The 26,808-nt window shown below is 39.2% G+C and overlaps 1 protein-coding gene across 1 annotated transcript in view; it reads right to left on the bottom strand.

Moving 5' to 3' along the window:
• The window catches only part of PLXDC2 (plexin domain containing 2), a 288,625-nt gene that overhangs the window by 102,345 nt on the left and 159,472 nt on the right, over positions 1-26,808 (bottom strand). The window contains exon 4 of the mRNA XM_076331665.1: positions 24,328-24,397. Coding sequence (XP_076187780.1) covers positions 24,328-24,397 — 70 coding nt within the window. The remainder of the gene's footprint in view (positions 1-24,327; positions 24,398-26,808) is intronic.

Here is a 26,808-nt window from a genome sequence, read left to right as displayed (position 1 = left end):
AATTTTTCTTTCCCGAAGAAAAATAAAAGGCCATTCTTCTGACGTTTTGGGGCTTTTTAATTCCATGGATTTTAATTTTTAGTCTTTCTAATTCTGATGTCATAAAAGAATGTGCTATGTACACAAAATCAGTGGAAAGAGACCCATTGAAGTATATACCTAGATATACTATAATATTCTATTGCCAGTTGTTTTTTGCTCTTTGTCTGTTTTCAGAAAATTAGCTGATGCAAGTCAGATGAGTGTACTACCTTTGCGGATAGCAAGAAAGAACCAACAGTTGAAGCAAAGCTTTGTGAGATCCCTCCCATCACAGCTGGATGCAGTCAAGTGTCTTTCCTTCAAGTTCTAAACCAACAAGAGTCTGCAGCGAGATTTATAGCATGCCATTTACATTGAAATTCGATTGTAAACATAAATTTTCATTGCTGCTCCAAAGTCACAGTTGGTATAACTCAATTGATTTTGTCCATTTTATACTTTTCTGAGCAAAAGTAGAAGACCATGCCATTAAATTAATACAGTTTGGCAAGCTACCATTTTAAGGTTTGATGACACCAACATAGAGACACGTAAGTCCAGCATTTATGTGATATTGAGTAATCTGAATATTGGTTGGAGCTCAGATTTCATGTTTGGGTTTTGTTTTTTTTTTTTTTTTTTTAAGAGTATATACTGGGGAGTGATCGGCTGGAAGGAAGCTTTGCAGAAAAAGACCTGGGGGCTCTGGTGGACACCAAGTTGAACATGAGCCAGTAATGCTGGGACACATCCAGAGTGCTGTGTCCAGCTGTAGGCTCCCCAGAGCTATGGAGCTACTGGCGAGAGTCCAGTGAAGGACTCTACAGCGAGAGCAGTCCAACAAAGATAATTAAGGGACTGTTTAGCCCAGAGAACACAAGGCTCAGGGTGGATTTCATCAAGGTTTATAAATACCTGAAGGGAGGGTGCAAAGAATATGAAGCCAGGCTCTTCTCAGTGGTGCCCAGTGACAGAGCAAGAGGCAATGGGCACAAACTGAAATACAGGAGGTTCTGTCTGAATATCAGAAAGCACTTTTGCACTGTGAGGGTGACTCTGCACTGGCACAGGTTGCCCAGAGAGGCTGTGGAGTCTCCACCCCTGGAGATATTAAAAAGCTGTCTGGACACCGTCCTGGGCAACCGGCTCTAGGTGGCCCAGCTTGAGCAGGGTATTGGACCCGATGACCTCTAGAGGTCTCTTCCAACCTCAGCCCCTCTGTGATTCTGTGATTCTTTTATGTTTAAAAATTACCTTCTTTATGACTGACTGAAGGCAAATGCATGCAAGGCTATTATGTGTATATTTTGTGACATATCCATTAATTTTCAGACTAATAAGAAATTCTGCCTGAAAAAGCATCATTCTGTAAATGAGCATTTCATGAATTATCTTTCCAACCTCAACAGTTTAATGAGATCAAGCTGATATACCAGGAAACAGAATATTTAATGGAGATCAAAGTCATTAAAACACCAGCAGACCTGCTAAACTAATCCAGTCATGGTCCTTTGTGTTTACTGCCTATTGAAGTTGTTATCACCTGCCCCATGGGGCATAATAATTTCATTCTTAAACTGCACTGTTGGAGAAACTAGAGTTATAGAATAGGGCAATCTTGCAGGATGAAGTTAGCAAGTCATCCATGAATAAAATTAAGTGGCCAGCTGAATTACACAAACTGTCTGCAGTTTGCTGATAACTATACTGTTTTCGTGCTGCTTCAAACTTTACCTGGAGGTGAGGCACTGTTTAGATCACACCACAATTCTTTTATCGATTTTCTGCTGCGTTACCATGGAAACTTTTCCCACAAAAAAAAATGCACATCGCATTACAAATTCATACATACACTGTGTTCATTTCGTTGATGGGTTAGAGGAGGGGCCAAATCTAAATGCTCCTTCATTTTAATCATCCAGTTAACTGATAACAATTCACTAAGTCCTATTCAGTAATTTTTCTTATGGCTATTTATTTTCTCAACCTTCTTACAAGGTTGAGAAAGTTTCCACGGATATCAATCAACTCTTATAATGCGATTCTTCTACTAAGTGTCTCCTTAAAGTTTCCCCACTTACTCATTACAGAGGCAACCTTTTATTTGTTTCTTCCTTGGGTTTATTGCTGTGAAACCACTGGGTTAGAACCTGCTTATAGGTGTTGCGACACAAAATGGGTTTTTAGGCCAGTGCCTTTAATTCATTCATTTCCTTAAGCAGGTGAAAGGAAAAATGCTTCATGCAGTTATGTTTGCTTTAATGAAATCAATCAGGGAAGCAGTCAGGCTTTAATTCTTTCTATGGTAAGGACCAGTCAACATATGCTCAGAAAAGCTGGAATAAATGGTAGTAGTTAATTTTGTTTCTTTTTAGAAAAATCAAAACAAATCACCTGAAAATTCCTGTGTTTATGAAAACAGCTTCATACAACTATCCTCAGCTTTATAATTTTATCCAAGGATCACGTAATATCTGATTAAGATGAAAATAGTGAATTAGGCTAATAACATGAAGATGACTTTAACGGTTAAAGAAGTTCCTGCAATTTTACGGAAATTAAGTGGAACAAACAGTAACAGAAATGTAATGGGTCCCTGTCTCCCATGACCGTGATCTGCCTTGCTTCACTGAGTCTACAAGGGCTTTTACCCTCTGACTACAGCTGAACTGGAAGGTCAGATGAATATTTATGAAGCAGGGATGCCTACAGGCAGCCCACAGTTTGCTCATTTCACGTTGCAAAATTCTTTTTTGCGTATCAGCGTACTAGTGAGTTTTCCTTGGTCCCTGTTTTAAGTGTATTCTGTGGTTCTACCTCCCTAATATTACTGGAAATGTTTAAAGTAAGCTTTAAGTACCTAATTCTGAATTTTATTGCAACTCTAATATTGATTTTAAATTAAATATCTAACTTCCTGGTTTGTATGTTTTAAATACATTGAAGGAATAAATATTTCAGGCAAGACTAATGTATTAGCCCCCTGCTTGGAGCACAGGGTTGGACACAGTGCTCTCTGAAAGTCGTTCTCAATCTGCAATGTTCAACATTTCTATGATTATTTATATGGCTGTCCCACGCAGAGTCCACAATCAGAGGTTCAACCTTTTTTTTTGTGAAGGCTTAGCATAAGCATGCCATAAACAGAATTGCTCTGCCATCCAACAGCTTTCAGTCTCAGTTAATGATGAGACACAATAGGAAGACGAGGCTAAACTGCATCACAGATTGATTCCCTCTCTTGCCGAAGTCAATAACAAATCTCCTAAGGATTTTCAAGAGATAATGTCAAGGTTTCAGTTAAAAGGTTCTGTTTCAACCACTGTTTTAAAGCTTGAGAATATGCTGAAATATAGGCAGAAATGGGCTCCAGAATAGGAGCACTGTTAAATAAAAACAATATACAGAAGATGCCAAAATAACAGCAAGAAGACATTGAAGTGACTAGAGACAGGAAGAGAAGAGACAAATCAGGTTGAAGCTCTGAGACTGTCAACAGGACAAGAAGACTTGATATAACCAGAGATGAATGAAATAAGATCAAGAATGTATTCATTGATTCATCTCTCCAGAATTGAAATCTTACGTTGTATATCGTGAAGAAACTAGTGGAGAGAAAGCAAGTACAAGCTTGAGATACCCATGTCATTAATTTCAACAGAGAAAAAAAAGTAGTGTTTGAAAAGCTGATGACTAGATCAATGCCCTTTGCTCCTACTTCCAGACAGCAAAAAACACTAAACATCCATGATCATGCAGAAGAAAATCTCCAGGAGAGGTCATCAAAGAACACAAACAGAATTACAGGTGCAACTAAAATTCAGTTTTATTTCTGGAAATGGAATAGAAAAAAAAAAATCTTTTAACAGAAAACTCAAAAAATTTTCATCATAGTTTTATGACATGCAACAATCTAGTAACATGATCCTTTATTCTGTCTAGTCATACATCAACAACTGTAATGCTCTTAAAGATGGATTTATACAGCTGACTACCATGACCTTATAGCAATTTAAACAAGTAATTCACATCCTTCATAATCCTGATGTCATATAAAAACCCCATATATAAGGATATGCATGATCAGATGCAATTCCCCACATTCCCAGAAACGGTTGTGTTGTAGTTTTTTTCCTTTTTCTTTCCCTCTAGCAAAAAATTACTCAAATCAATGAAATTATTTGTGGATTTATAATCTTACTTCGGCCCCATAAGGACACATTTCAACACTGTGCTGACTACAGAAATTCCCATAAGCTATGTCTGGACACAGCCTATCTGCCTGAATCAGCTATTGCCTCTTTCCCCACAAAAGGATGGCCATTCAATATTAAGGCCAAGTAGACTTTTCAGGGCACACTGAACCCACCTAGTTCATCACCTTTAGGAACTGTGAAGAGACCTCCATTCTCTTGGTATCGACACACAAAAGATGCTAGCTGAGCTGGTTGGGGCTTTTGTGCTGGCTTGCCTGTGGGGATGGGGTTCCACCAAGTTCTGCAACCTTCTGTCATGCCAGGACTCATCCCCTTACTCCAAAATATGAGACCAAAGAATGCACGATAATACTTACATGCACAGAAACACGTGAGGACAAAATATTTGTCTTTTGACTGACCTTTTGATCTATGACTCAAAAGCATAATATTATTAAGTGCACAGTTCCAGTTGTGTGGAAGCTAGGGACATTAGCTTAAAAAAAGGCAGTTACAGAAAAACCCAAACCTGCCAAACATACTGAAGGAATGATGTTAGATTATTTGAAGTAAAAATATTAATAGGAGTGCTAGTCTGCCACAGAAAATAATGATGAGATGACAAGATCTCTGTAAACTTATTCAAAATGAGCTCTCCTCTCTGCTACTCCTTACATTGTCTTTTAACTGAAGCTTCTCCTGGTACATTGTTGTCTTTGGAGACCACTTGTTTCACATTGCTGACCAATAAATGTACTTTCAGTGCCTGCTGGCTTAAAGGACAAGTTGACTGCTTGCTAAACATAATCTTTTTTCACAGTGTCTCAATTTTATATTAAGGTACTGAGGTGACAAAGTTGTTTGCCATATTATCAAAATGCATAGCTTAATTGTCGCAACACAACCATCATTCTCCTACAGAATTGCTGTTCAGTTGCAATACAATTAATGGGCACATCAGACAGTTATGCATTAATGAAAAATGCACTGGTAAGCTGCCTACCAACCCTGTGCTGGTGTTTGCTTTTGCGGTAGGCAAGCTTCTGACATGTCCAGGGAAGGCAACTGACTGTTGAGGGCAACGCTAAAGCAGCACTGAAGAACAGACAAAGAGAAGTCAGTATGCTCCCAACAAAAAGCCACATATAATACCCTCTGACCATCCAACTACCTGTCATACAGAGGGAATCATCAACAGGCAGAGAACTCATTTCAGAAGTTTCTCAAAGTTGAACCATGCCTTGTTAATGCCAAGCCTCTGGTAGCAGAGAACAGTAGCTCTGCATTTTGGAGCTGGAGGATTGGAGTCCTCGGTCCTTCCTTTTGCATCTTAAGAACTGCACTAGTTTTTTCTAAAAGGAACATTTTTTATCTGTGTAAAAGAACAACAATTTCAATGTGACTCATAGCCATCTGTGATTACTGGATCAAAATGTGTCGCTATTAGATGGGCAATTTCATGCAGTCTACGTCAACAAGACCAAACCTCCCAAGCCGCTACGGATGGGACAAAAGCTACCACGTGTCCTCATTTTCAGTGATCACTCCTCTGAAGGAGCAAGGCTTAAAAGGCCCTTCCCAGGGAACTGTTTTCTACATGCTGCACAATGGCAAACACAGCAGAATCTGAGTGACCTAAGAGGAGCTGCAAGTCAGTAATAGTGCTCACATTTCATTTCACAAGACATCATCCAGAAACAAAACCAGGAAAAACCTACCTGACTGTGGCATCCTGATAACATGACTGCAAGGTAAAAAACCCAAACCATAAATGCATTAGAAAAAAGACATCTAAATGGGAAACACTGAATAAAAATCGTGCCTTTATTAGTTTTCAAATATTTGATAAGTTTAAAGTGCTTTTGTGAGTGGAGCTGACCTTTAATATCTATACTGACTGCCAAAATGGCTAAATTTAAAAGAAAACAAAATGCCAACACTGCTGTACTTCACAACAACTATATTTCAACCTCAGAAATATTTGAAAATCTTCTTGATTGCCTAGCCAGTACCGCGTTTTTGCCTGAAAGTACTTTCAACACCTGTGAAAGGAAAACGTGTCATATGAGATTAATGAAAATTCTGATCCTTCCCATCTCCCTAGTCTTAACAAGAATATGTGATAGCAATAGGTTAGGTTTCTGTCAATAAAACATATACATGAAACTCTGTCTCCAAACTAGAAACTGCCCATCACATGGATCTTAATATACTTTTTTTTTATGGATAAAGAGTACTCCACAGATATTTTTCTACTTTTTTATTTCACAGTAAACCAAATACATCATTTACTACAGAAAATCCACATTTTACCATTCTTTTCTGGTCTGCATAAAATGTAATTAGACCTGTTGGAATAATTGGTAATTATACTGCTATAACGTGTCAGTGTCCCTCTTTTAAGATGTACATTTATGGATAGATACTACATGTGCTTTATTTGTGTTTCCAGCAAAATTGTGTTTTCTCAATAAATGACAGTGATGATAGAATAAACCCCACATAGCTAGCAGTGAAAACAGCATGTCTCAGATAATGAAATGACCCAAACTACTCCTTCTGAACATCCAGAGTGCTTGATAAGAAATACTTGAGTTACTCTTCATGTAGTGTAAAACCAGCTGTATGCCTCATAAACATCTGTCCCGTTCCCTCCACCCGCAATGGAAATAGATGAAAAACACATTTATAAAAATTGGAATAAATGCATTTTGCAGTTGCAGATCTAGGGCTAGATTTTAAAGCACTCTGAGTTCTGAGAAGTACCAGAGGATGCAAGCTGCTCCACCAAGCTTTTTCGCTATTTGTTGAGAGAATACATATGAAGTAATGCGAAATATTGTTCCTTGGACATTTTCACAGCTGAATGCACAACTTTCTCATCTCTGTGTTATCAGAAGCCCATGTTCATACTAGAAGTTGGAATTAACAAATAAAATAGTCATAACAGCTACAGCTACAGAAGCATGAAAAAGGTATTTATAAAAACTCAGAAACTCTCCTTAAAGAGAAATTTCTATGTATCTAATCAAGCTGCTGGCTGGCTGTTTACAGGCAGCGCAAGCATGTGTCCTCCACAGTAAAAAATGGCTTCTCTTTCACACCACTATTTAGAAGAAGCCAATAATTTAGCAGGATGGCTAAGTACAAAACTTTTTTCAAAGAAGGCCTGAAGACTTCTTTTCCTGAAAATGTGGACATCGATTTTTATAACTGAGGTGAGTAATGTGATTGCTGTCCTAACCATGCTCCGACACTTGAAACCACGTACAGCTCAGAGCTGCTAAGGTGGAGTAAATGAAGCAGTAGCCACAGGTAGGAGTGCATGATTTGGGCAGGGAAGCAGGTATACAGTTCACATAATAATTGCTCTGATCATTAAGGAGGCTGTGGTGGGTTGACCCTGGCTGGATGCCAAGTGCCCACCAAAGCCACTCTATCACCCCCCCTACTCAGCTGGACAGGGGAGAGAAAATATAATGAACGGCTTGTGGGTTGAGATAAGGACAGGGAGAGAGCACTCAGCAATCACCATCACGGGCAAAACAGACTTGACTTGGGGAAATTAGTTTAATTTATTACCAATCAAATCAGAGTAGGATAATGAGAAATAAACCCAAATCTTAAAAACACCTTCCCTCCACCCCTCCCTTCTTCCTGGGCTTAATTTTACTCCCAATTTTCTCTACCTCCTCCCCTCCAGCAGCACAGGGGGATGGGGAATAGGGGTTGCGGTCAGTTCATCACACGTTGTTTCTGCTGCTCCTTCCTCCTCAGGGGGAGGACTCCTCACACTCTTCCCCTGCTCCAGCATGGGGTCACTCCCACGGGAAGCAGTCCTCCACGAACTTCTCCAACGTGAGACCTTCCCAGGGGCTACAGTTCTTCATGAACTGCTCCAGCGTGGGTCCTTTCCACGGGGTGCAGTCCTTCAGGAACAGACTGCTCCAGTGTGGGTCCCCCATGGGGTCACAAGTCCTGCCAGCAAATCTGCTCCAGTGGGCTACTCCTTCCACAGGTCCTGCCAGGAGCCTGCTCCAGCGTGTAATTCCCACAGGGTCACAGCCCCCTTCAGGCACCCACCTGCTCTGGCGTGGGGTCCTCCACAGGCTGCAGGTGGATATCTGCTCCACCATTAACCTCCATGGGCTGCAGGGAGACAGCCTGCCTCACCATGGTCTTCACCATGGGCTGCAGGGGAATCTCTGCTCCAGCACCTGGAGCACCTCCTCCCCCTCCTTCTTCACTGACCTTGGTGTCTACATAGTTGTTTCTCTCATGTATTCTCACTCCTCTCTTTGGCTGCAGTTGTGCAGGTTTCCCCCCCCCCCCCCTTCTTAAATGTGTTATCACAGAGGTGCTACCACCGTCACCTATTGATTCAGCCTTGGCCAGTGGCGGGTCCATCTTGCAGCTGGGTGGCATTGGCTCTATTGGACACAGGGGAAGCTTCTAGCAGCTTCTCACAGAAGCCACCCCTGTAGCCCACCTGCTACCAAAACCTTGCCACACAAACCCAATAGAGAGGCCCAAAAGACTCCAGGCCTAAGGCTTACAGAATGCCCCTTAGGGAATATATGTGGGCCATTGGTTAAGAAACACAATTTTGCACTTAAAATACTGGTTGTAATGCATTTTGTGATAGAGGTACAAATTAGGGTATAGGAATCTGAAAGTAAAATGTATTAATATGTATAATGCCTCCTAACCACACCTCATAGAAATCTATTAAAAAGAAGGAGAATCTTTATTTTAGCATATAGGATTAAAAGAGATGGAATTTAAGAATTAGTCAACAGTCCATAGACATTTTTATTCCTTTATATTTCATGCCTCTCCCACATAAGGCAAGGAATGAAAGCAGAACATAAACTGCATTAAAAAAGAATGGGCTTAGATAAATTGACTTTTACTGCACTATTAAGCCATTGCCAAATAACACCTTGTTTTATTTGGCTTCACTGCAACTAACCAGTGAGATATATGAAATCACACATCTACTGCCATTCAGCTCAGGGTATAACAATCACGCAGCTAGCTCACTCCAATTAATAAACTCTTAAATTAATGAGCATTTATTTCTTTGAAGAAACAATACGGTAACACCACACTCATTTTTAGCAAGCCAGTTAAGTCCTTTGTTTCTTAAAACAGCCGCCATTCAAGTTCTCTTCAACAGCCTTTAGACTCTCTCTGCTCTCAGATGTGCAGGCATGTACCAGACTGCCACGTGCAGCAGCTTGAAATCAAAAGTCACCATTTCTACTTGACCAAATAGCTACAAAAGGATTTTTCAAGGTAAGTGGCCCCAGGCATTAAGGGTCATGATGCAGTTTTACAAGGTCTGGCTTTCTTTTTTCAGATTGGTTAAAAGCAGACTTATAGGCTATACTTCAGCTTGAACAGATTTTTTAGTACAGTAATGGGTGAAGTTAAAACACTTCTAACAGGAATTGCAGGGCAGACCCTGCCTGCTAAGTTATACCAACGTTGTCTCTGGCAACACAAGGCAGCTTTGAACACACTAACACTTGAAGGAGAAGCAGCATTTGCAGCGATGGCCCTCACCCCTTGTCTATTCATCCCCTACTTTTTAAAAGCTGAGATCAGGACTGGTCAGCGAGGCAGAGTAAGAACTGCATGCTAGTGATTCTGGCTACCTTATCATTTCCTGGAGACACACTAGAAAGACATGACAACAAGCTGCATTTCCAGCCTGAACTAGGAGCCTATTTGAATGTCACTATCAAAACAACACACATAACGTGAAATTATTACTATACTATTGGGTAGTGGTAGAAGTTCTAAAATAAAAGGCCTGTCTAGAATAGTCACTGCAATGTGCTGAAACGTGAAGAAGCTGTTCAAAATAAATGGAACTAAAACACATGGAAACAAATATCTAGTTTTGAGGTAAACTTTCCATGAAAACAAAAAAACCCTATTTTCTATTTGTTCCATTTTTCATGATACATAATTAAAGCAATGCTTTGTCACAAAATTATCAGTTTTTTGAGCTGATTTCCAAGACATAGCAAGGAAAAAAACCCCTCTGATAATTCTTCTAAGATTTATTTGAAAAGCAAACTATTCAGTCCTAAATGTTTCTTTCCACCACTCACACCGGGAACCATCTCCTCGGGAACAAGCGTATGCATGAAAAAGCTTGAAGGCTGGGGGTGTCACAGCCAGATGACAACACTGACAGAAGGAAGGGGAAAGGGTGTGAATGGAGCCAAGGCCAAAATTGTAAGGAGGAGTGAGAAGCGAGTGAAGAAATTTAGGTCCCAATTCAAAACTGACAAAGATCCATGGGAACCTGTTTATTTCAATGGCCTTGGTTTCAGAAAACAGACTGATATCAATCTGAACAATTTGCAAGGGTAATGAATTTAGCAAGGACTGGCTTGAGACAAGGTTGTTGCCAAGGAAAGAATGATGTTATAATGAAGAAGCTGGCAACGGACAAGTGATTTTTCATAATGTGACTCAGACAACAGTTACATGCACTCTGTTTTCCAACTGTTGAGCATGCAAACCACGTAGCAGCATTTGCTTTTCTTAAAACTCTCCAAGAGTCAGAGGGGGACAGTCATCACATCCACATTGCAGCACAGTCGAGATACTAAGAAAATCTGTATTCCCTATACTGTCTGTTAGAGACGATAATGAAATTCCAGGTGCAGACATTTCCTCTGACATTGACAGATCCCAAATAGGGAAATTAGAATACTTAATCTGAAGTAATAAACATAAAAAGGCTTACATGGCTTGATTCATGTGCTTTTCATACTCTCTAGCAGTCTTTCTTCAGACACATGGATAGGAAATTGAAATTATGGGTGATCAGTAGCTTTGGATACAATAAAGCAGATACTCTTAATAGCAAGAAGAGGAGGAATTACGTTTAATTTTAATAATGCTGCTGGTAACATGTAAAACTAAGTGACTAAACAGCCTCTTAACGTGAGGCTGTGCCATCAGTAGGATGGTTCCAGTCCTTTTTGTTGCTGCCTTCTTTCAGCTCCCACAGGGTATTTCCTGCTTCCTCATCAGTGAGGACTGGCATTGGGTCCCTGTGGGCTGATCTGGAACCATTTTAGGATGCAATTTACTTTGTTAATTATATTTCTCCAGCAATAATTTCAGTGTTCACTTTTAAATCCTTCATTGATTTTAATTAAGCCTGCATAAGCTTCCAAACTTTTATTTCAGATAACAACAAGCTGCTTACTGCACAACAACCAAAACCTCCACACTCACTAATGCAGCTGGAAACCAAACCTACTTTCACTTGCTAAAATTGCTTTGGACATATCGCCAGTGGCCCAACGAATTAGTAAGCTTGAAGTGAAATAAAAGGGGAAGAAATAAGCTTCTCTTCCAAGATATTATGAGCTGCAAACTAGGACATTGTTTCAAGGCTTGAAAAATTTGTCTTTTTCTGACAATTTATTTTCCTTATTAATTAGTTCTTTGGATGATGGTTCTTCAGGTTATTTATTTATTTATTTTTTAAATTGGGCCTTTATAAGCACATCTATACCATGTATCACTGCATCATGTTAGAGATACTAAAGCTAATGTAATGCAATGCAGAGGTATTAGATTAAGTTACAAAGGTAATATAGCATAAATGCTTAACTGTTGTACTAACACTGCACTAGCTTAAACACCTAGCTATACATCATCATATGAGCTGTTGAAATACCATTTAAGGTATTAATCTGCACAGCATAAAAGTGGAGAAAGACCCCTTCATTGCTAGAACAAAAAATTATTAACTGGATAGGACTGTCACCTAATCATAGCTTTAAAACCACCATTTAGATGAACTGACATAGCAGTTTATGAGTTCTTCCAAATACAATATTTATAATATCCTTTCCTGACAGAATTAAAGGTACTCTCTCTATACACAGGAAAAAACCTTGCCCATATTACTCTCTTCTTGTACCTAATACTACCCACGTAAGTAGGAACCCCCCCCCCCCCCCCCCCCCCCGACTTTGACACTTTACCCTTTGACTGTTGCTCTGCTACAACTTGTAAATACACTCAGCTATTTCAGAGAGGAGCAGGGGTGAGTATTGGTGTTACGTGCCATGGTAGAACATGGTTTTAACAAAGCAGCTATGTTGAATTGGAGAGTTGTCCTGATATGAAATATAGGCAATTAAGGAAGCATCCTGTGGCAACGTGAGGAGCTTTACAGCCTATTTTGATAGCAGTAGGATCAGGATATCATTTCTGTGATCGCTTATTTTAACAGTCATTTCTTAAGGAAGCCAAATGATCAGTTAATGCAAGAGTCTGTAGATTTCAGCAGAAACACAAGGAACAATATGAATTTCATAAGTATTTTAGGAATAAGAACATAAATTTGTCACGTTTACAGATATGGATGATGACATGTGAAGGAGATGAAGCTCTCAGTTTCCCTGGCTGTTACGAGTAATCAGCAATGGTACATGGTGCTATGGTACCAGACAGCAATAGTATTGCATAATGTACAGGATTTCACATCCAAAATTTTAATACTGCACTTACAGCAGCCTGATTTGAGGCCTAAAACAAGTTCCCTTGAAAGATGAAAGGAAAGAGCCTTCACTAATATACACAAGGGACCAACTGACCGAAAAACTTTTAATAGCCCTTTGCATTTAAATTGATATCATTAGGAATTCAACACATTAAAAAAAAAACAAACAGCAAAAACTTACTTAAGAGGACAGGGAACAGAACTTTTGCCAAAGCTAGACATTAACTTCTTGGAAAAGAACAACTCTTAATTATATTTGGACAGAATTCAAACTAATAAGACCCCATCTCTTATTAGAAATACTGCAACTTAGAGCAGTCCTTGTGTTTAATAATTAATACTGACTCTGAGCTGAATTTTCAACACATTTCCCAGCCTGATTGGTCTCTAAATGCTCTATGCTTTGAAAAACAACTTTTTTTTTTTTAAATGTTTGTAACCAACTGCCAGCATGTTTTTTATTTTGACCTTATGAAACAGATATATACAAGTGCTATTTTACAAATCTTAGAAGCTTTATGGACTGAGCACATTTCATTACGCCCAGGACTTCCACACTAATACATCATTTTTATGAAGTACTGCTTACAGCAACAAAAGGTCTATTTCCCACTCTTTATCAGGAATTTCCTCTTTTAATTGGAAACTAAATATATTATCCGTTGTTGTCAACATCTTCCAGTTACCTGGTTTTGGTTTGGGAATGATTTTTTATTTTTCTCAGTAAATGACTTTTCAACTGGGGTTTGCAGAGTCAGTTATTCAATCTTTTACATTGAGAATAGGAGCTAAAATTGTGTTATAAGGTAGGAAAGACAAAATAAAACCACATAAAATTTTATGAGACTGGACATACATAGTAGATTTTAAAAAGTCACTTAGTAAAAAGGCAGAAATGGATTGAAGTTTATTTTTAACTTATAAGCATGCAGCAAACCAAATAAACATGTTTTCTAGGAGGTGCAGAAAATAAAGACTTGTCATGCATTAAAAATCTTTACTATGATGTAAAAGCACAATGTTATTGAAACTTTGCAGTGCTACCATGAAGGCTGAACATAAGATATATGCCCACTATAAAATTCTACAATAAAAAGCGGTGGATCCGTCTTAGACATAGCTTATACCTAACAACTTCCCAGTGTTCAGTGAAGCAGTTGTTGGCTATCCTGAAGGCTCTTTTGCCTTAACATTAAGCCATTTAATTTATTATTAAGTGTCTGATCTGCAAAATGATTTAAGTGCTTGTTTGGCATTACATGTGGGCAAATGCTTTGGCTAGTTATCTGTTATTCTGTGAAACAGAACCTTACAGACAAACACAAATGTGGTCATTTTAAGTCCTTTTAGCACTTCAGTGCAACTACTGCCCATACGCTTCACAGTCAAAGTTGGCAAATGCCTTTCTATACGAAGGTCAGAGTGATGTCAAAGCATATGGAATTTATTTTTTCTTTTTTCCCCCAAAGCTTATAATTCTTTTTGCCCTAGGTGTTTCTGATCCAATTTGTAAAGATAAAGCACAAGGGCAGGAGCAGAAAGAGTTGTAGGAGTTCACTGATGGAAAGCAAGACAAAACAGAGTTTCAGGGGAAAGCCGATAGAAGGGTTACCCCCTCACAGAAACATGAGAGGTAGTTCCAGAAGGGACACTTGACACGGGAATGACAGGTAAAGGAAGCTTTACAGGTAGAAAAGAATTTTAACAGCTGTGTGGCAACATAAGACATTAGAAACAGAGGATGTAAATAGAAGGCAATTGTGTGAGCTGATATTTGCCAGTCAACAGCCAGACCTTACAGAATGAGCTGCCCACTGGTGATGACAAGTGTAATCCTCTGCAACAGACACAGGGTAGCCCAAGTCACTGATTTTGGCTAGAAATACTGTGTTTCACTCTGCTTGATATCACCTTTGCCATTTAACAGATGTTGCCCATAGAGTAATTTTTGTTATCAAAGAGCTCTTCACTAAGTGATCAACACATCTCCTTCTGGCTCCTGTGCTGAAGGGGCCAGAGCAGCAGGAACAACCAGAAAAGCCTCACTGAGATTTCTGGCAGGCTCCAAGAAGACACTGCACTCAGTACACTGATACTCCAGAGAGCCAGGCAAACTTCACTCCACCTATCCACTGGTTTTGAAAGTTTAAGCAAGTAAATTTATGAGATGCGGGGAAAATGTATGGGAACATAATTGTCCTCTGAGGACTGGAAATCTCCAGTTAACATTCGAGTAGCAGAGGCTTATTCCAGGCTGCAAATTCACAACCATCCTCACCCTTAACAATCTCAGATCCTAAGCCTGTGGATCCTTCTCTTTCCATAACACCACCAAGCTAGGTGGACAGATTTCCCTCCTGTTCAGAGGTATTGTTCTGTGTGCCAACACAAAAAAAAGATGGAGCTCAGACAGTGCAACATCAGGCTTTATTCCTCTCCCTACAGCATACTCTCTCCTCTTTCATTGATCGTCTTTCTCTGAAAGTCCTGTAAAACGTGATGCAAAAGTACACTAGGATTCTCTGCACTTCGGTACTTATTTTCATAATATCCCTCTTGATGTACTGAAAACAGTACAATTAAATGTGAATACTATAATCCTGTTTACACACTCAACATCCAAAAGGGAATTCAAAATATGTTATCTCTGTATAGAACTTAAACTTTTAAGCAGCTGACCAGCTAGCTAGCTAACCAAAGATTTTTTTTGTCTCTGTTACTTTCCCACAAGCTATATGCACACTTATAAACAGTTTGATACTGGAATAAGTGTGATTCTTTCTTGTGAGAAGAAAAGATGACTTTGAAACAGTTGTCCTGACTGGTCAATGTTGAGAAACCATGCTCACGTACCTCACAGCTGGTCATCAGCACAGGTTCCAATAACACCAGGTTTCAGTGGAAAATTTATTTCAGCACCTTCAATGCCTGTGATTTTATCTTGGGTCAATAGCGTGTAAAACAGTTGCAGTTTTGACGAAAAGCTGTGTGTATCTTACATCCACAAAGATCTCTCTCTTTAGTAAGTACAAATATTTTTAAGCATACAATCTGACCTTAGGAAGTAACATAATCACACAAAGCGTTCTTGATTTGTTTTAGAAAATTACCAACTTTAATTTGATCACAGTGGGATTTAATATTGGGGTGCCTTTTTGTATCTTTGTTTGGTACTCCTTCCATTACTAACAGTGGTAGAAATGCTCAGGCAGCATCTCCACCATAAGAATTATTTCAAATAATTCCTCCAGTTGCTGCTCAGGAATGTTCCTCTACTGAAGGATGATTTATCAAATATTATCTCACCAGATATTAATACAGCCTTTACAAATTCAACTGCTTGCTCCAACTTCAGCAAGGCTTTATGTGACTGAATCCCCATCCTCAGATAAATGCCAGAAACTCACTACAGGACGACTGGGAGTCATTGCCTCAAATGCCTCAGGCTGGAATAGCCTACTGCTCTGCTGAAATGTGTCAGTGCTTTGGGTCCATTGCTTGCTGTGGAAGTGTCTGACAGGCTGTCTAGTTTCCAGATCTCTGAGCAGTAAGCTACAGCAATGAGGTAATACACGGCTTGCTTTTTAAAGGTCCATCCCTACTCTGCTTCAAGACCTGTTGCACAGTTTTACTGGCTCCTACCGGTGTTCTCCCCATACACTCCCATCAGCCCTCTAATATCCTTGGTTATATTTGGCCAATACATGCTGTCTTTGGCATTCCAGGTTGTTTCAAACATCCAAAGTATTTTATTTTCAGTGCTATGATTTGATTGCCTACAAGATGCCATTTTAACTATCTTTTGACTGGTTTAGCAGTTGCAAGCTTTCCTTGTTGTAATTCTTATATAAGATATCTACCTATGCAGAACATTTTTGATTAATGTATTTTTCTCTGTAACAACTTTGAGTCCTTTGAGTTCCACTTTTTCCTGACTTGTATTTGTGCATTTGCTATTGCACGCGGTAGGTGGACGTTTCTGGAGCCTTTTTCATGCTAGCTGGTCAAATGTCTTAATAGTCAACTCACTCAGCTTTATAAATCTAAAAATGTAAACATCTATATATGAGCTGATCACACCAGACTCTCTTTGTAGCAATATATATATATATATAGACATATATAGAGAATTAGACACGGGATGCAATTCATTCAACCCACTTTAAACATCTGCCTTCAGTGTTCATAGACTCTGTTGACTATATTGATTACATCTCTACTGACTGTACATAAGTTTAGGCTGACAAACATGGATATAGATGTGGGCACAGCTAGATGAATTGTACCCTTTGTATATAATCTATTTGTTTTACTTGTAAATTTGCCTGCAGTGTATACCCATGCCTGTAGCTCATAGCAGTTTTTTCAGACTCTGTGCACTTTCATTGCACAGTGTCCCTTCCAGCATTACCAGTGGTCAACCCACAGCGAATTAGCTAAGCTTTCACAAAACAATAACCATGTCACTCAGTCCCCTTTTGCTTTCTTTCACCAGATACTAATCTCTTGTTTCTCTGTTACTTTTTTACTTCTTACTTCTTGACAGCATACATTTTATAAGTTATGCTTATAAAGATGTCTTCCAAATTGAATTTTTTATGGGATGTCCAGGCAGTTACTGAGAGATTGCTGGAGTAGATAGTAATCTTTGCCTGCTAGAGGTCACCAGGTGGTTGCTCTTACCTTGTTCAATTTATAATCTATCCCCCTACAATTCTGTGGTTTTCCTAGTGTAACTTGCCTGCTATCAAGCATGCCGATTTTCATATTTTTCCATATGGAAGCTCGCCACAATTATTTGCTTTGTATTCTTCTGTCATTTCTACAGTATTCTTGTTTCCAATTTCACATACCTGCAGAAATGCACTCATTTACAACATAATAACCTGCATGATGGAGTATAGAGAGCACCAAAGAGGGGTAACACTGAAGTTTCATCTTTTCATTCACACCTGTTTTTCTCTCTTGCGCCACGCATCTGTGCTCCTCAACAACAGTACAGCAGCTTCCCCACTGGGAGCTACTACTGAAATTGCCTATCTGTTAAATGGCTATTACTTATCCTAATAGTAGTGACCTCCATCTTGAGTTCTCCCTCCATCCATTTCTCCTGCAGTTTTTCTTCCCTCTAGCTTTTCTGGGATAATACCATCTCCTTGCTACAATCCAGTGCTCCCTGTCAATTGAAACCACATCCAGCCATACTCCACCTTCTCAGGGTATAAACTTCTTTCAGCTCGTTTACCTCACGGGGCTTCTGTCTCCTTAATACACCACTGCATCTCCAACAGGGAACCCCTTCCTCTCACTCATCCTGTCCCCTAATCATCAGCATCCTCTTGTCCTGGTACAGTTCATGTAGTTGGGGTCTACACATTCATGTCCCAGAGCAAACTAAGCTTCAGCCTTCTACTGCCCTTCATCTCCTTCTCGCCTAGATTCAGACCTTATTTTCTCCCTTTGAACTTGGAAATAGGTAACTTGCCTGAGCTAAGACCGAATGAAAAAATTAGCCAGAGACTTCAGGATTTTGCTCACGGACCTAATTTCCATTTTTAGTTTGCTGAAAGTAATTACTCCTACATTTTTGGGGACTGATGTTCAAGTAGTAACAGTTTCTTTCAGTTCTGAAAATTTCATTTCAGTAATGATATCATAATTAACTGGAATGAATTTGCTAGTGAAACATTCAAGTGTACAGTCATAATCAGCATGTTAATACTTGCATTGATTTCTGTTTTGCAAAGCAGTCACTGGCTTTGGGAATAAAACATGATGGATGGTTCAAAGCAAACAACCTCAATATCAGAAAATTCTAGTCATGACAGAATTTTCTGGATAAATCTAAAAACGTTTACTAGAGGTAGAGAAAATTTAATGGAAACAGGCTTTGAAAACCTTAAAAAAACCCACAGCAGAACCCAAGATGATAGTTACTTATCAGAAAACTGTAAAATTTTTCAGTGATGCACACATGGTTTTCTTTGTAATGATAATTCCTGAAAGATTGGCTAAATAAAAGGTTATATTGACTGGCAGGATCATCTAATCTGTTTTGGAGCTTCCAGATGTTGCTCTGCCAGAAAAAAGGGCTAAGAGGAAGTAAATAAACTGTCAAATAAGGGAAAGTTATTGCAACCATATACTTACAGGTACCTCTGGTAGGAATTAGCCCCAAATTAACCCTGTTTTACATGTGTATTTGAGGAAGACTTTTGCTTTATTTTCACCTGTACAAATACTTTGGTTGTATTCTAAACACCTTTTCTATGTATTCATTGCAATTTTGACAATTGCGTGCTTCCTGCTACAGACAAAACCATGAGAGGACGGAGGATGGAAGAAATCTCATCTTAGCCTCAGTGAACAGATATTCAGCGTGACTGTTGTGGAGTTCATGACTGGAATGGGGTCAGACAGACTGGAGCTGAGGCAAAGTGAGAGTGGCTGGAAGGACAAAGGGCTCAGCTCTGGTTTGTTCCTTATATCGGGGCTCATGCTAGCGTGATACACTACTGGTTTCCACAACGTAGTTTCCTACTGTAGTTTCCCGCACAAAGTCTGTTGAAATCTTTCCAGGCCTCTACGTCACCCTAAATTACCAGTGTCTACAGGGATGGAGTTTCTCATTCTGTTGTCACCATTGTGTCTACAAGACGAGCTGGAGCAAGAGCCGGGATACCATCAATCTCTGTAAAAACCTAACTCACAGACTTCCACCCAGAAGCCTACAATCCGGGTGTGAGTCCGGCATGGGTCAAGCAAGAAGTTTTCGGCTCCTGACTTCAATCCTGTTCACGTAGGATGTCTTGTGGAGCCACATTTTGCACAAATCCTCAAAATTTTCTATGTCGTCAGCCCCATATAATAACCTGATAACCAGATTTTTCTACAGTGGAAGCTCTTAACTACATTTAGATGATATCATTATCTCTGAAAACTCTACCAGCGTACTCAATGCTAACTAACAGCAGCTGTCATTACAGGCATACGATACGGGAAAGTTAACTACAATATGGATAGTAATAACTAAACTTTCCTAAAGATTTTAGGAAAAAAGTAGGAAAAAATTGAAATAATGTTTAACATAGATATGATTGATAAAATAATACATTATTTTTCTATGAACTCTAGATTAAAAAAAACCCTCAATCTTGATTGCCAAGGGGTAAATTCAGGAAGACTGCATAGACTCATTAAAATCATTGTGAGGATGACAAAATTATAATCAGAGATGTACCAGCAAGAATGTTGCTGAACTCATCCTGGTTCAAAAGGCAACAGCAAAAACCACGACATCAAAATAGTGTAAACTTATGTCAGTTCAAGATCTGCCGCTGAATTCACCTAGTAATATTTATATATTACACTACCTATAAAAATATGATTGCTATTGAAATAGAGAAAAAAGATACCGTCAAAAAGTCTTCAAACAAAATACATGTAAAAAAAGAAGAAAAAAAAAAAGAAAGAGAGAAAGACTTGAACATACCTTGAAGGATTCCCTAATAAAATAGCAGGTGTACCCATGCTAAGTTTTCTGCATTGTCCAATAAAATGTGACAGACCTAAGGTATTCTTTTATGAAAAACTGCTTAACTATTTCCTTGATAGCATGTCTAGAGAAAAGTTCCATGACCAAAATATTGTTTTCCCAGTATACGATAATACAGAACTATTTTTTTATTTGCTGTTTCCCTTGCTGCTTCCAAATATATATAGTTAAATGTGAAAATCAAATATGTTTTATGTTCCTAAGCAGCTTCGTTCTATTCCATGTTCTTGATTTACAGGTTATATACAATAATATTCAGTTATTCCATGGAAAGAACAGAGACTGAAACTACTTAAGACCCCTCATGACCTCTGATCATTCAAACCATCAGGAGAAATTCCAAAAGAGAAAATTAAAACCTTTATTAATCCCGGGCAACAAATATAAGGTTTAATTAAAATTCATAATAATCTAGGTTAGCTACCACCCTCCTCTGCAATGCTGCTACAGGCATAGCAATACCATAGAGACATGTAACGTCAATGAGAGATGCCATACAAGGAAAAAAATTCCTAAATAATTTACAGTATCTGATACAAGGCTGCACTAGAAAACATAGACTGATAAACAAAAAAATAAGCCACAGAGAATAAACAAGAGGGACTTACTACCATGAGCATGGAAAATTAATACAACCAAGTATGAAGCATTGCTGCACGTTGAATAAGATGTGGAGACCACAGAGCTTCAAGGACTCCCGTGAGAAGGGCTGTGTTACTGCCTGGAGAGCTGTAGCAGAGAGAGGGTTTTCCCACCTCCACGGCCACCGAGCTCTGTTAGGGATATCAGTGACAGGCAACAAAACAGACTTTATGAGCTTAGCTGCCTGACATTCGCAACATGATTCACTAATTCACGAGTGGTTTATTACAGAAATAACTGCACTTGTGGCCTGCAGAGCACAAATGTTAGAAAGCTTCACAAAAACCAAAACTCAGTTCTTGTATTATCTACTATTAATAAAGCTTTGAGAGCACTCCAGAGGTTGCTTGAAAAATGCTCTCTAAAGGAATGTGGGGAGATAGATGCCCATATCCCAAAGAACCACAAATTACTAACTATGTTAATAATATTATAAGCCATCTTGCCTCCTAGTTATGAATTAAATAGCCTTGTCTAATACAAGCTAAGGACAACAGTCAATAAAGTCCTCAAACTAGTTATTTTCACTCCCTGTTCTTCCTTTCCTTAGTCAAACACAATCAGCCCAGCAAAACCATTCAGAAGAGGAAATAAATATTAGTTAAACCGAAGAAAAGGTTCCGTTTTACACATCAGCAATTTCAAAGTCATCTTAAGTAACTTGGAAACCCTACTATGCCACAACACAACCTCCATGAAGAATGGCAGAAACCATTTGGGTAGATGTTTTTATTGTGACAGGGATTTAATGTGCCATTATCCTCAACTTTCCTTTTAACAAGGTTATTTAATTTATGATTTGGAGGTAAAGACAGTTTGTAGTGTTGTCAGTAGCATAATTAATCATATCCTGCTTTCCAGGAAGTGGACATCTGTCATGTGGGACTCCTGTACAAATTAACTCTGTCATTCTTTTGATCTCAGAATAACCTCTGGAGGTGTTCCAGATCTCTAATAATAGTAATGCCATTGTAAAATCTTGGTTACTAAGAAAGTAGACAATACAGTATAAAAAACACTTGGAACGTGTCTTTATCCTTTGTTGCTAGGCTTTAAGCCACACTGCACCACCAATGACTTATGGTAACAAAATTTGCAAATATAGCCAAAGCAAAACATTTATCAGAGTTAGGACAGAAATAGATCTGGTTTTTTTCCTGCTAAATGGGTTTAGGAGTCTTAAAGTTGTAGAAAAGCTTGCATCGTGTCCTGGATGACTTACAGTTACTGGGCTTTATCAAGATAATAAAGTGATTATTGACTAGATCTTACTTTTTCATGCTTAATTTTGAGGTTGAAAATCATGGAAGTGTCACATGAAAGGCAGAAGTATCTCTGTGCTAATGTCAGTGGCCTATAGTAAAAGGACTGATGTTAAAGCCCTATTTAGCTTGACAATAATCCATAGATCTATTCACAGCAATATTATTTTATTTAGTAGAAGTAGAGCAAAAAGAAAAGCTGAATTATAATTCAGTGTTCCATTAACAGCAGGAGAAAAGAGTGTTGCAGAGCTGCAGCGATACTTATAAGCTTACATGTTTAAAAAAAACAAAACAAAACAAACAACCAAAAACCAAAACACCCAAATTCCCCAAATGCTCTACACCAAAAGAAAAAATGTTTCCCTCACAAATTACTACTACACAGCTCTCCTTGGGAGCTTAACTTTACTCCCAAGTCTTTGGGGGCAGATGGGGTAGCCTGATGACAGCAGCATATTAGCAACAGCAGTGGTAAAAATTCAGGGCTTCCATTAAAAGTGAAGGCCCAGCAGAGTGACCACACAAGAAGAATTACTTGGAGAAAGAGTGAACTTTGTGAAGTTTTAAGGAACCAAGTTCAGCAGTAAGAATAAGGGGGCATTTACAGAATGAACACTGTCCCCACTGCTGCTGTTTTAGCTGTGCAGGATCCATCCCACCCCATTGTTTCATGCTACACAGATCATGCACTTGATTTTGGCACCCCATCAAACGCAACTCCTCTAATAAGAGAATACAGAACTAGGCACTGATGATCAAGCACCAAAATGAAACTAAAAGCAAAGCAGAATGGAAATCAGACAAGTCTCAAAATCCCAATCAGTAGTTCATGATGGCTCATCTGATCCAAATCAGCATTAAAATGTCATTGTTGATCAAGAAGAGAAACCCTGGTACTGAAGTCACCCCATAATTCTGCATCCTTTTTTATCATTCTGACTGCAAATCAACCATTTGATTTGATCAGCCTTTTTCCACCTCTATCTCTTGTATTCTTCTTCTTTGGTAGCAAAATGGGGATCCTGACACAGAGCGTGACAGAAACCTCTGTTCCAGCTCCTACTCTTGTTGAGACACTGGCTGCAATTCTTCCCTAATCTTTTAGTCATACCTTCCCCATTCAGAGCTCCAGCGGGACATGGGCATCCCCTGATCCTGGCTGGCTGGCCACCCATAGCATGAGAAGGAGAAACCTTGACCACGGCAGGGTAGGATTGGTCCTGGTGATGGTGACCCTTATTTCTGTTTGCTTGTCCTGTCACACCTCTAGGCAGAGCACCACCAGCTGGACACGTTCAAGGACCAGACGATGCTGTGGGTGTGCTCTCTGTGATGCTGCCCTCTGCCTCCCTATTTTCATTTTTTGACCATTACTCCTCCTCCTTCTTTTTCTCATTTGTTGTCTTCCATGTCATTTCATTTTCCTCTGGTCTCCTTTGTCTTTCAAGGAGGTGGAGTGGGAGGGGAGCAGAAGGGGTCAATGGCTGTTCCTAGTGCAGGAGATTGGTGCAAACAGCAGCCAGCAGTGGTGGGAGGGAAAGCCCCAACCACGAGCCATCAGCGGTGCCCAGAGCTACAAGACCAGGAGCTCAAGCTGTGCTATACCTCCCATCTTACCCCACAGAAGGAGAGGAACACCATGGTACTATTGCAGACACTGTACCACACCAAGGCAACACACTACAACGGGTTTGCCTTACAGGTGACAAGTTACATACTTCTAGCAGCACTTCTTATCTTTGGACAGTAAATCCTCTGCCCTCATGCAGGCAAAACCTAAGTTTCCCTCCTTATTTTGGCTCCAGCACTAGCTCCACAAGTGCAACTGCTCCAGACACACACGCGCACACACACAAAAGATTTCTGGGGGAAATACCTGAATAGAAAATGTCTTACACCGAGAGGGTTTTATAACAGTTCAACTTGAGCAGCTGGAGGTTTTTCATCATATCGATATTTTGTAATTTTCTTTTCGTGGGAAGTAAATTTTCCTAAATGCATGCTGCAGTTTATCTCTTGACATATAAGGGGGAAAAAAGGTATTTTAAATAGCTGTGAGAAACTCTTCTCATATTACTCAAAGTAAATGGTTAGAAAGCCACTTACCCCCAGTTGCCACAGTAATTTCACGTAGAAAATGGCCATAAAATGGAAAATCGAAGGACAGATTCACTCTCTGAAAGGAACAACACCAGAAAATAAAATCGATATTGTGCAGAAAGGAAGGGAAAACAAAATGAACAGTCCTCCACTTCAAACATCTGTTTCACTGCTTTCTATTTTTCACTGAGGCCTTGCTATTCTTAATTTGGAATTGCCAATAGCTAACTGGAAACAATTCTATGTAGCACTTAAACACCTGAAAGCAGTGGATCTTCATAACTGAAGACTTCAGAAAATAAAATACATCAACAGACATCATAACTCTTTCATAAGAATTAAATTAATAAAGATTTGTAGAGTTTTTACTAAAAAAATGTTGCTTTAGCCTCTTTCTTAAGAGGCACCATCAATATTTAAGGCCTTAGCAATGCCTAAGTTTTACATGATGCCCATTCCCTTGGCTGCAGGTGGTTTGCTCCTCTGCCAAATGCTCCTTCAGATTTGAGCACTCTCCCTGACATCCTGCTGCTACCTGGGTGCTTCTCTGATGAAGGCTGGTCACTGGAAGGCAATTCCTCCATCAAACCTGTGTGACACCAGTTCCCAAACCTCTCTATACTGCTAACTAGGAGCTGAAATGATTTCTAAAGAAATATTAGAATCATGGAAACATTTAGGTTGGAAAAGACCTTTAAGATCATCAAGTCCAACCATTAACCTAACACTGCCAAGTCCACCACTAAACCATGTCCCTAAGCACCACATCTACACGTCTTTTAAATACCTCCAGGGATGGTGACTCAACCACTTCCCTGGGCAGCCTGGTCCAATGTTTAACCACTCTTTCAGTAAAGAAATTTTTCCTCATGTCCAATCTAAACCTCCCCTGGCGCAACTTGAGGCCATTTGCTCTTATCCTATCACTTGCTACTTGGGAGAAGAGACAAACACCCACCTCGCTACAACCTCCTTTCAGGTAGTTGTAGAGACCAATAAGGTCTTCCCTAAGCCTCCTCTTCTCCAGACTAAACAACCCCAGTTCCCTCAGCCGCTCCTCATAAGACTTGTGTTCTAGACCCTTCACCAGCTTCGTTGCCCTTCTCTGGACACGCTCCAGCACCTCAGTGTCTTTGTGCAGCCTCACCAGTGCCGAGTACAGGGGGACAATCACTTCCCTAGAAGTATTCAACAGAAGTATTAACAAACTCTACTTAAGGTACTTATTGCAAAATAAAAAAGGAAGAAAAATCTTTTTTTCCCCTGTCAGCCTACAGGTGACTATCCTCTATCAGCTGAATTCACAGCAGAGAACTGTAATTTGGAGAACAGACTCTTCTCCTCATCTAAGTTCTCCATAGAGCACCATTCAAATCCAAACTCATTTTCCTTCTCTGCCTATGTCTCTCTCTCACGGATTATTGTGGCCACCCATAATCATCACCCGGTGTGCTACCTGGCTAAATTCTGAACAAATCGGTAGTCATGACAGAAAGGAGTCCTGAAATCCCAGTAAGGACTTTTCACTGTTTAAATGTAATATCCCATAAAAACCACATCACTTCCAGAATGGCCCAAAGTCCAAAGAGGAACTGGGTATGCAGCCCATTAGTATTTGTTATTTAGGAGGAGCTACTACAGTAAAAATTGGTGTGAAGATGGGTTGTTGGTGACTGTCCCTCAGCCTTAACCTTTGATGTCTCCACTTAAGAAAGGGCAACAGTCCATACATTTAAAAAAACAAAAAAAAGGGGGGAAAAAAGCATTTTGTCTTTATTTTCCCTACCATTATTTCTATCCTGGGTTTATTATTTTCAGATTATATCTGAGTATTTCTTCTCTCAGGAAGAATTATATTTACATCCACCAGAAATATTTAAAGAATTATTTAGCATGAAATTAACAGCTGAAGATTTACAGTAACTTTAAATTAGATTTTCTTTCCACTTAAGTGGAAGACAGAATTTTGGCAGGATTTATTAACGCTTTTTTTGTTTGTTTTTAATTAGAATGCAAAATCCATTTGCATTGTGTTAATTGGACTGAGTAGGTTCTAATGACCTTTTCTGTATATACATAAACATGGATGTACAACTGAACATTTCTAATCAAAATGGCATACGCAAAATACAGCTCATGAATTAACTTAAATGATTTTTTTCCATGTTCTGAAGTTTTCACTGCTGAGGTGTATGCCATGTTTATGTATGCACTCCATTTAAATTATGTCCTTGCTCTACCAAATGCTGTTAAAAACATCAATTTTCTGACCAAACGTTCCCTCTTTCCTTTATACAGTATTGTTCATTTTACCTATTAGCATTAACTTTCTGAGTAACACAATAAGCATTAAACTGCTTCAAAAGACAACTGTGCACCCTTAACAGTCTTCTAAATTGCTATAATAAAATATTAGTATAAAGATGCTTGCAATAGAGATGTTTGATCCTATGCCCACTCAAGCCAGACGTAGATCTCGCACTGACT

Source organism: Aptenodytes patagonicus, chromosome 2 (genome assembly GCF_965638725.1).
Source record: "Aptenodytes patagonicus chromosome 2, bAptPat1.pri.cur, whole genome shotgun sequence".
Lineage (NCBI taxonomy): Eukaryota > Metazoa > Chordata > Aves > Sphenisciformes > Spheniscidae > Aptenodytes > Aptenodytes patagonicus.
This window is presented reverse-complemented; position numbering and strand designations above follow the sequence as displayed.